Source organism: Mus caroli, chromosome 12 (genome assembly GCF_900094665.2).
Source record: "Mus caroli chromosome 12, CAROLI_EIJ_v1.1, whole genome shotgun sequence".
NCBI classification, from domain to species: domain Eukaryota; kingdom Metazoa; phylum Chordata; class Mammalia; order Rodentia; family Muridae; genus Mus; species Mus caroli.
The window spans coordinates 98,857,590-98,868,785 of record NC_034581.1 but is presented as its reverse complement, the minus strand read 5'-3'; the positions used below and the strand labels follow the sequence as shown (position 1 = coordinate 98,868,785).

The 11,196-nt window shown below is 46.5% G+C and overlaps 1 protein-coding gene across 1 annotated transcript; it reads right to left on the bottom strand.

The window, feature by feature from the left end:
- Positions 1 to 1,412: 1,412 nt before the first annotated feature.
- Positions 1,413 to 8,208, bottom strand: LOC110306990 (serine protease inhibitor A3M). Its single transcript, XM_021179177.2, has 5 exons — positions 8,061 to 8,208; positions 5,572 to 6,220; positions 3,946 to 4,219; positions 2,871 to 3,021; positions 1,413 to 1,937 (listed from the first exon to the last, which is right to left on the bottom strand). The coding sequence occupies exons 2-5, from the start codon at positions 6,206 to 6,208 to the stop codon at positions 1,743 to 1,745; spliced, it is 1,257 nt and encodes a 418-aa protein (XP_021034836.1). The 5' UTR covers positions 6,209 to 6,220; positions 8,061 to 8,208; the 3' UTR covers positions 1,413 to 1,742.
- Positions 8,209 to 11,196: the final 2,988 nt, after the last annotated feature.

Below are 11,196 nucleotides of genomic sequence, written 5' to 3'. Positions count from 1 at the left end.
AAAGCACAGTGATGATATGCAGACCAGGCAGTTCATACTGGTTGCCCCTTGGGGACCCATACATCTGTGTTTAATTACCCTTAGATACTTTGCCCTAGCCTTATTTTGGAGCACAGTATCTGAGCATACTGCTGTACTGCAAAGTATAGGCTGGGCCTGAAGGGTCTGTTGTGTGCAGTCTAGTACATTCTGCTTGGAAAGTTCCAACTTGCATATCTTCCTGGGGGTGACAATTATTCCCTGAGAGACAGCAAGCCAGCTCATCCCTTGAGGTGAATCATTCACTTTATTCTCCAGCTGAACCTGATGTTCCCAGAGACTGTCCTCAATGGCAACCTTCACCTCTCACAACTCAGTTCTCTAGAGAAATTGTAACCTCATAGAGTACCTCTCCCAAATAAGAAACTTTGTCTAACCCCTCCATCACTACCCATGGCTCTGATTATTCCAGAATCCTCAAGAAGCCAGGCTCTTTGTCACTCTGAGGCCACTCCTACCTATTCTGCTCCACCATCAGTCCACTCTGTTGTCCCAGAAATTCACCTCCTCTCAGATCTTCGGACATGGCTCCATTGTTCTTTGTCCTGCCCAAAATATTCTCTCTGGTTATCTGAGCACCTTCTCATCCCCCTCGCATCCATCTCATCAGAGATGTCACCTGATCCATGGACCATTTGGTTCTTCTCTGGGAAGTATCAGAGCCCTGTTTCATCATCCACCTGCCCACCATAGTGACACCTCATGAGCAGAGTCACAACATGGGAGAGGCTGTTTCTCTGACATCAGGACACTTGGAAGAGCGTCCCACAAGCCATTATGTCTACCTGTGTGGTCATGGGCAGATAACTAAGTTTCCCTGTGCCTCAGTTTCCTCTTCCTTAAAAGGGACTGTTAATAGTATGTAGGTCAGAGGGCCATCACAGTTGTCATAGAATGAGTGACAATCTCTACTACTATGTTGTCACTAGAGGCAACTCCTTCTAACAGGAGCTGAGAGAACACTGCCTGGGCACTTTCTGTGCAGGTAATGTTTATTAATCCTTTCCTCCTGCCTCCTATTTTGGTTGGCGGTGTTCATATTTTGTGTGAGGTTGGTCAGCTGGGATCTTAGAGAGAGGCTGAGTAGGAGTGCCAAGGGGAGAGGAGCTGGTCTGACCCCCAGCCCCATACCGCTGCAGGAGTTTGGGCTCCAACTGTGCCAGATGTAGGCAGGCTCAGGGGACCCTGAAAGGGGCACTGAGTGGCAAAGCCTGCAGAGGGAAAACATGACCTAAGAGCATGGCACCAGGTCTTCTCAGATGCTGGAATGACATTCAGGGCAAAAGGTTCCCCTCTCAGTCCTGGGCCTGATTCTTATCGGTTGGCCCAGAGGCCAGCATGGTCCCATCAAGACTGCAAGCTGAGAGCAGATGTGCTCAGAGCCTGTATTGGAACTCTGTGTATTTGCAAACGCCTAGGATTGGGGTACAGACACATAAAGAGGAGTCACCAGGGAAGAAGAATAAAGACAGATTCCAGGTTCAGAAACATGCACAGATGCTCCCAAGAGGCCCGAGAGCCTGACACTGACAGTCCAAAGGCTCCTGAGCATGTGGGAGCCACAGAGATAGTCAATGTCACTGTCTAAGCCATCTTTGCATCATCCAATCAAAGCATGATTGCCAGGATGTAAACAGAGATCCACATGCGGACTCCATCCTAGGGTCCTGGGCAGAATAGTCAGAACTTGGGGAGCTTTAGGTTCACTTGGGGTTACTGACTTTGGCCATAAAGAGGGTAGTCTGAACACCTGTGTGAGAGATGACCATCAGGAATGGCCTGTTGAACTGCACAGTCATAGCTTGTAATCTTCTAGAACGAAAGCCAAAAATGAACCCTGCGGTAGCAGCTGCTTCTGTGCCTGTCTCACCCACATCCAGCACAGCTTTGTGGACCACCTGTGGGGAGAGAAACACATCACTCAGTGGAGACCAGGGAGGGCAGGAGAAGGGTCTGAAGCAAGCAGTGAGTGCTGGCCACATCTGCTGGGGGGATTTTCTTGTTCCTTCCCTGAGCTCTAACCCTGCATTTCCAAGTCTCTGCTCCGGGTGTGAGATGAGGCATGCCCTTGTTCTGCTTAGTGTCTGAATCTGTGTTGTCCTCAAATCACTACAACAGGTGGGCAGGAGCAGGCAGTGGCAGGAGTTTCCTCATATGCAGCCTCCCAACTTTGTCAGAGGGAACAGCCAGGGTGCTGGCAGCCAGTGCAGGTCTCCCCATCCCTCCTGCTCCAACCTACTTGGTATATGCAACAGCAGTGTGCAACCCATGGTTTCACATTCCCAGACTGTCATGTCCTGCTGGGACGGATCTGAGCCCAGAGCTCTGAGTGGGCCCTGGCGAGGGCATTGGGCACGGCCAGGTTGTGCACCCAGGAATGAACTCTGGGGGTCTAAGGCATCTTCTTTTCTTTCTTGGGGTTTTCCTCAGAACTGCCATAGATTCCTTGTTATTACTTTTACTGTTAATATTCTGTGTGCAGGTCAAGAAGTCCTGTTTCTGGGCTGCAGTGAAGAAGCTAAAGGTAGAAGTGATTTGGCTTGTTATGTACTGTGGGTAGCCCTACAGTGTATTGTAGGTGCCCCTACAGTGAATATTGTGTGGCCTTGCAGTGCAGCACATATTAGTAGCTATGGTTCTATGAAGAAACTCTAGGCCTTTCCCCACTATGGGTTCCTAGGTGAGCTTATGTACAGGGGTGGAAGATGGACATTTGTTAAGGAACCTCAGAAATGTAGGATTCTCACACATGCACCATCCTCACAGCCCACATGCTCTTCACCATCCACATTCAGGACCCAAGGTGACGCATCCTGTGCTTCTTGTCTTACCTGAGACACTATCAGGTCCTTGGTTCCTGTGATCCCAGATAGGTCAGCTTCTTTGGAGAAGATTTCTTTAATGCCCAGCTCTGGAAGGATGTCCTTCAGGCTGTAGTCAGTAGAGATGGAGAACTTGGGCAGGTAGAGCTCACCTATTTTCCTGAGAATAAAAAACAGCAAGGTAAGAGTCCCTGGACTCTGTGAACCTCTCAATCAACCATGTCACTGGGTCTCCTCTCCATAGAGAGCCCTCTCTCTAGAGAGAAGTCCTCTTCTCACCCATGCCTAGACAACTTGACTTTGCTCTTCCTAATGCATTAATTATCTATCAGGGCCTGAGAGTGTTACAGCAGACAGGCAACCTGACTTGGTCCTAGCTGTCCCTTGACTTTGAATGCTTTCCTCCTAGATCTACAAATGCAATTCTCCCCTGTCATGGTAACCCTAAAATATCTTCTAATGAGCCTTCTATTTAAAATTGCACACTGTATCAGATTCCAACTTTCCTAATCCTTGGATACTCCCACACTTAACTTCACCCTTTCTCACATTTTAACCTACTAAACGATGGTTAATTTAATTTTCATTCTTACAGTCTTTCTTCCCCAATTACAAGAGGAGCCCAAAGGGTATGTTGTGCTTCACTCTCTGGTATACTTTCAGAGCTACATCAGATGGCACATAGTAGGGCTTCAAGTCTTATTCTGTGTATGGTGAAGGATGACTATTGAGTGATGAGATGGCTCCACATGGCAGAGCTGATTCTCAGAGCTCATCTGTCAATCACAATTCATTCTGCCTTCCAACTCATTCTATATTCTGTGTATAACTTACACCCTATTAGAGGGAAGAAACCACAGCTCCTTGTTCTTGCTGATCCCATCTTGTGAACAACAAAATCGACAGCAACTCAAGGACCAAAATACATAATCAAGGGAGGAAGTTCAACTAAACTCTATCTGTTCTCTGGAGATTGCCCACCATTACAAAGGATACTAGTGAGACTCCAAGGTACAGGGACACTGGCCATCAGGCAACAGCAGGACAGGTGTCCTGGCCAGTTTTGGGTCTTGTGGACCTGCACCTGGTTTTCAAAGATTTCCACCATTTCCTCAGGGTCTCTGGTTGCAAGCTGGCTTCCACCTGCTGCATCCTGCCCTGGTCAGGGAGGATGAACAGGGCGCTGGCATTTCCTGTGTACTTCAGCTCCACCACAGAGCAGGACAGCTCCTCATCACGGAAGTGGCGTGTGGTCAGGAACTTCATTTTCATCATGGGAACCGTCACAGATCTCTTCTCATCCAAGTAGAAGTCAGACTCCAATGTGTCCTGGGGGTCAAAGGATATCTTCCATTTGCCTAAAGATGAGGCAAATGATCATGTTTTAAACACAAGACAAACACTTCACCTCCTCCCCATTTATGCTCAGCTTTGGAGTTATGACAGCAGTCCATCATCTTCAGTCACTCAGAGTGTCCCTTCATGTAGCATATGATGAATTTGATAAAGCTTGGTAGTTGACCAAGCTGCTAGCTCTGGGCATTGTCTCCAGGCTGGGTCTAGAAAGTGAACTTTAAAACCACAGCCTGGCTACTTGAGCTCCTGACACAGTCAGGGATCTTGGGTGGAGTGTGTAAGAGAGACAAGAGTGAAAATGGTGAGACAGGAGATGGGAGAGTTGAGGCTCTCAGGAGAACCAATGTATTGTGGGACATGTTTCAGGGGAAACAGAACAGCACAGACTGAGTTCTCCCACATCATGAGTAGTTCATAATCCATAGCTTGTGGACTAACACATGGGTAATGAGTCCTCATCTCACACATGGGCCACAAATCAAATCACAAATACCAGCTCAGGCTTATCCCAGAATGCTAGTTTCTGTCCCCACTACCAATGTACACTATGGGACTTGATAGTGAAACAATTTCTTGCTCTTGGCATCTTGCAGCCCAGACATATATCCCACCTCACAGCAAGCAGCACTTGAGTTTGGGTCTGGGGAGAGTTGACAGAACCATATCCTGCAGTTTAACCCTTCAAGCTGTCACTCCTCTTTCCCCATCCCCTGCCCTCAGCAGTTCTGGGACTATCCTGTCTTCTGTCCTCTGTCCTCCTATACTCTGACATCCTGTCCTATTTTTCTCCATTGTCATCTTTATTTTCTGCCTATAGCCCAGAGCTGTCCTCCCTCTACCCTGGACTAACTTTAATTAGCTCCAAATCCACCCCAAGTCTGGTTACATCATGACTTCTGTCTCTGAGCTCCTTATGATCAAGAAGTCCCAAGCCCATACTCTCCTAGAGACAGAGGCTCTCCAGTAGGTATGGACATCTGCTATAGGACCATATTAGAAATGCCTGCAGTGGTAATACTGAGGGAATTGGTCTCTGCAGGGAGTAGTCATAGCTTCTGACCAGCAGGTAGGACTGGACATGTGAGGTAAGATATTCTGCTTTTAAGTGAGGTTAAGTCATAGCCAATAGGCAACCCTTGTAGACTGAGGACTCAAGACTTCTCTTGAGCTTGTACCAGGAAACACAACTATTGTCCAGAGACAGCTCAGAAGAGGAGACTGGTGAGAAACAAGAAGCTAGGCACCCACATAACCTAACCAAGGCTTTGGGCATCTCCTTTACAATGGACATCTTATAGCACAGGTACGCAGCCCAGATCCTTTCCCTCCACTCCTAAGTAGTGACCTCTCTCACCTTTAAAGTAGATGTAATTCACCAGCACCATCAGTGTATCCGTATCCAGTTCTGAGATGAGTTCCTTGATCATCCCCTGGGTCTGATTGCTCACATAGTCATTGATGAGCTTTGTGGCCTTGTGAGGCTGCTGGAAGTCTGCTGTGAAGGCCTCAGCCTGGTACAGAGCTCTTGCTTTCTCCTGGAACTCTGCCAGGATCTGAAGGTGCTTTTCAATAAACAGGGCACTGCCTGTGCTGATCTGTACCTGGTCCCCTGGCTGACTGAGCCTCTGTAGGAGGTGGCCAAAGCCCTGTTGGATGTCTGCTTCAGAGGTCTTTGTGAGATTGAACTTGAGACCTTCTAGAATGTCTTCCAGGGTGTTGCCCTTTGCTCCCAGGGACACGAGGGCCAAGGCAGCTGAGATGCTAAGTGGGGAGAAGACAATATTTTTATCTGGATTCTTCAAAGCCAGCTTCTTGTACAGGCTGAAGGCAAAATCAGTGTTGACTGAGGCCAATGTGAGACTGTCATCTGGTGTCCCACTTTCTTGGTTTTTATGTAATAGAATATCTATTCCCCATGTGTCATCTGAGAAGCAGAGGACAGTAGGACAGATCCCAGCCATTAAGATCCCCAGAGCTGCAATGATGGCCATCTTCTGTGCAGTCTGGAAGGAAAACATCCTTTGAGTCTTGGAGGACCAGCTGGTGCTCTGACCATTTCCTAGCTTTCCCACCTGTCTGTCATTGTGCCCTGCTCTGCTGCCCTTCCTGCCTTTTTGACTGTCCACAGGAGGTGATCTGGCCTCTCAGATTCACTACTCCATCATGAGCCCCCTATTACCATAGAGGAAGTGCTGTTGCAGAAGCCAATTTTCATAGTAGAGAACCAAGATCCAGAGATTTCAAGGGACATGTTAGGGTCACAAGCCAAGCCAAAATAGGAGTGGGGGATGGGCGTGAGCCCTGTCTGCACTTTGCACTTGTGCCACCTCCAGCTGCCCCCTCCTCAGGCTGAACTCTGGAACCTTGGAGCATTTTTAATCATAGATCCTATCTTAGCCCGTTGATGACAAGTCTGTGAAGCCTGAGTTCATTTGGTGCATGAAGCAAGGTATTGGGTTAGTTGAAAGGCAGTGGGAGAGATGTCTCATGTGTTGCAGAAATTCTGGACCCATGGGAACCAGCAGTGGAAGGACATACAGGGGAAGTTTCTCTCAGCTCTGCCAAGGAACAGCATGGTGCTTTGTACCTCAGGTTTGGAAGGCCTCCTGGTGCAAATAAGAAAGAGCTGTACCAGTCTCTGATCTCTGGACCAGATTTCTTGTTGGCTGTGTGATAGCAAGCAAATGGGTGGACCTCTCTGTACAGCTTGATGAGAGGTCCAAGTTACATTATTGGTAAGTGGCTAGCTTGTTGTGGGAATTGGAAATGATTTTCTGGAATGCCTAGGGGTCCATATTCTCTATATATACTCAGTTGGGGGGGGCACAGGCATCCTAATGGATTATAGTTGAAAGCTTGCAATCATGGCTATCTACCTTTAGCCTCTGATCATTTGTTCAGGTGTAAAGTTGAAGGTGGATGATAAAGGAATGGGAGACAGAGGAAGGAGTGGATAGAGGAAAGAGGGGAGAGGAGAGATGAGAGAGGAGGGAGGGAAAAGGAGAGAGGAGGACGGGTAGAGGAGAATTGAAGGAGGAGGGAGAAGAGAGAAGAGAGGAGAGAAGGGGGAGGGAAGAAGGAGGAGAGAGGATGTGGAGAGAGGAGAACTGGGAGAGTAGAAGTGTGGAGAAAGGAAGGAGAGAGAAATGGGAAAAAGAGGGGTAAGGAAATAGGAAGAGGGAGGGGTAGGGGAATAGGAGGAGGGAGAGGGAGAGAAAGTAGGAGGAAGGGAAGGGAAGAAGGCTGGGAGAGAACTAGAGTAGCACACAGGGAGCTGGAGAAAGCACTAAACAATATTCTGTGCCAAAATTATTTAGAGAGAAAAGAGGTTGCTTAATTCGTACAGCAAGAGACACGGCTCAGCAACTGTGCCTTCCTTGCTTCCCTAGTTGTGGCTGAAACCCCTCTGCTTGGCCAGAGGATCTGGGATCTAAGAAGGAAGTGGGGTCCCAACCCCCTCCACCAGGCATCTTCTTTGTGATGTGAGCAAGAAAGCGCTGTCACCTCATCCAGAGTGACTGTGCAACAGTCTTGTCTTACCCTAGCTATGAAAGCAGCATGCTATGCACGTTCTCAAAACTTCATCCCTGTGGAGTCAGAGAAGCAGCCTCTATTTACTGTCCATGAGGAGAGACCACAGCATGTGCATCTTCCATTGTCAAGAGAAACAGTCCAAAGAGAAGATTTTGTGAACCCCAGAAATATTCCCTGATTGTAAGCCACTATCTCAGTCAAAGCTCTTGCCCCAGTACCACAAACACACGTTGTAGGCCATAGCTAGTACCACACAGTCCTGGGGCAGTGCCTTTTCTATTCATGGAGTCAAGGAATCCTGGGCATTACCTGCAGAGCCTCTGTGATAGCTGACTCCTGATGTTCAGGGTTGTTGGCTTGCCTGGCATCTCCCCAGTGAACAGTGATGCCTATTTATTCCTCCCAAGGGCTCCTCCTTCCTCTTAGGAAATGTTGGCATGGACAAGCTGTGCTCTGTGGTCAGTTTACAATTCGTCAGACAGGAAGATTTCTGGTAACATGGATTTGTAGTCTCTATCAGAACTGCCTCCTGATGCGGCAATTCCCACCTCTTCTCTACACAAGCCCATTGGATCTCCTGGGTATGGTTTTTGTTTATCAAATGCTTCAAAGTTGATGTGGAAAAGGGGAAAAGTCACAAGCAAAACCAGAGTGCATGATCTCTACCCTACTTTTTGCCAGGGAGGGCTGCAGTTTGATAATCTAAGTCATTTAAAAATACTAACTAACTAACTAACTAAAAAAAAAAAATCAGTCGCCCTCCTTTATACAAATATTAAACGGGCTAAGAAAGAACTTAGAGAAACATCATCCTTCCCAATAACCACAAATAATATTAAATATCTTGGTCTAATTCTAACCAAGCAAGGAAACATCCTGCAGGACAAGAATTCCAACTCCTGAGGAAAGAAATTGTGGAAGATATTAGAATATGGCAAGATATCCATGCTTATGGACTGGTAAGATTAGCCTAGTAAAAATGGATATTTTAAACAAAAGCTTTCTACAGATTCAGTGAAATTCCCAGTAAAATTCCAACACAATTCTTTACAGGACTTGAAAGAGCAATTCTCAACTTCATATGGAAAAACAAAACACCCAGGATAGGTATAAAAACTTGTACAATAAAAGAACTTCTAGAAGTATGACCACCCCTGATTTCAAGCTGTACTACAGAGCAATAGTAATAAACCTCCATGGTGTTGGCATGAAGACAGACATGTTGATCAATGGAATAGAAGTGAGTGATCTAGGAAAACCCACTGAGCAAAGCAAAGGTTTGGTTTGACTCACAGTTTCAAAGTCTACAGTTCAGGGTCTGCTGGCTCCAGTTCTGTCCTAGGTCTATTTCCAATGTATGTGACTACCCAGTGCCCAGTTCTTGCCTAACTCTTACCCTCCTCTAGGCCTTAGACTCTGCCACCTACTGCCCTTTTCTGGTTCTGCCTCCATCTGATACAGTGTTGGAGCCCAAACTCCTGCACCTACATGGAGCCTGTTGGTCAGAGCAGCTCCTCTCCCTCTAGTACTCCTACTCAGGGCAGTGTCATAGCCTTTCTCTGCATTCCCAGCTGACCAACCTCACAGGACAGATGGACACCTCCACCTTCATCACACAAAAAGAAAGGAGCAAAGGGTCAATTTGTATATACCTTCATAGAAAGTGTCCAGGCAGTGTTCAAACAGCTCCTGTTAGCAGGAATTGCCTCTAGTGACAAAAGGGACATAGAGCTTGTCATTCACACTCTGTGACTCCTGTGATGGCCCTCTGACTTATATGCTGTTATCAATCCCTTTCATGGAAGAGGAAACTGAGACACAGGGAAACTTAGTTGTTTCCCCATGACCACACAGTTAAACATTATGGTATGTGGGATGCTCCTCCAAGGGTCTCGTCAGCCTTACTGAATAGCAGTCCTTGTTTTCAAGCCCCTAAGTATCCTTGATCATTGCCACCATGACCACCTTTTTTCATTGTCCCATTGACAATGAAAGAGATGGCTGGGGAAAGAGGCTGACTGCTCCTAGAATGGTTCATTCTATCTACTTCATAATTGAACTTCTCCTCAGCTGGAGTCACATTGGATGAGCATTTACATGGGACATGAATATCTTCCTGTCCTTCTCCCATTTGGAGAGATCTCTCCTCATAGTTCTTTTCCAGATGTCTTTTTCACCAATTTTCCAAGTATGTTCTTTGCAAGCCCTTGAGAATCTATTGGCAATATCCATGAATTAGTGACAAATTGCACATCTGGCCATGTGTCCTTTCAAGCAAAATGCATGGCCATGAGTACTTCCTGAATTTCTATCAACCAAGAAGATGTCCCTTTGCTGCTGTCTTCAGGGTTGTCCCTGGAAGGGCTGCAATGCCCCATCTGCTCATGGCTCACTGTTACCTACATAACTTGCAGAACCATAAGTAAAACAGGCCCTAATACTCTCTGCCTCAGTCAACGGATCATAGAGTACATGTCATGAGGCTCTAGGTGCATGGTTGGCAGCAGACAGCACTGTCAATAAAGTGGAAACTACAGACATTTGGGAAATTTCTTCATGTAACTTTGTAGTGCCTTCAGGATCTGTTTGTGTCAGACCATGTAAATGTAATTTCCTTTTAATAGTGACTTGCTACTATACATGTGCTAATTTATAACTTGGTGGGTCAAACATCAGCTATCTCATGATGGGAAGCTCAGATCATATGGTAATACAGGAGCCTGTCACCACTCTAGTTGGTGGTGCATCCTGGGAGAAGGGTGCCTAAAATTGAGGCAGAATAAAGTCTCATGCAATGGCTAACTTTATTCAGAGTATCAGATAATTTGTACAGAGTTGCTTAAGTAGAGTTGCCTCAGTAAGTGTATAATCACAAGGACAAGCTACAATTGGTTTAAACAAAACAAAATAAAAAACAAACACCCCCAGGTTTTTCATATAGGCATATAAACAATGTCAATAGTCAGCTGTAATGAATAATCAGAAGGAAACTCCCTACTGTCCACTCTATTTGGGAGGGGCAAGCAAGTGTAATCCTAGAACAACTTTCTGTATTTGGAAAACCCTTAGGTCGCAAGACTGCTGTCTTGTTTTCTTGGATATTTCTCATGAGCACTCAGAATTCCCCTAATGTGACTCCATTCAGCAGCCAGGATCTGTTGAAGAGCTTTCTCCTGTCACAGTCCTATAGAAAGCTATCAGCTCTCCAAGTCACTTGGTAAATGGGCAGAGTAGCCCATTCAAGTCAGGAATGTGCTGTCTCTAGAGCCCAAGTAGTTCCACTAACACTAAGCCTGGGATACTGCGTTTGGTTCACTATTATCCCTGGCAGAGCAAATCTAAAGGCTTCATTTAGCCTTTCCAATCCAGACTAAGGCTGAACTTCTATAACAACAACACAACAGAAAGCCCAACATACTCATGGAACTCTACTCAATAGTAACTT

Coding starts and splice junctions, on each gene's coding strand:
- LOC110306990 (XM_021179177.2), bottom strand. CDS start 6,208: ATGGCCATCATTGCAGCTCTGGGGATCTTAATGGCTGGGATCTGTCCT. Junction 4,220..5,571: donor GAATTACATCTACTTTAAAG/GTGAGAGAGGTC, acceptor CCTCATCTTTAG/GCAAATGGAAGATATCCTTT. Junction 3,022..3,945: donor TGGAAATCTTTGAAAACCAG/GTGCAGGTCCAC, acceptor TTTTATTCTCAG/GAAAATAGGTGAGCTCTACC.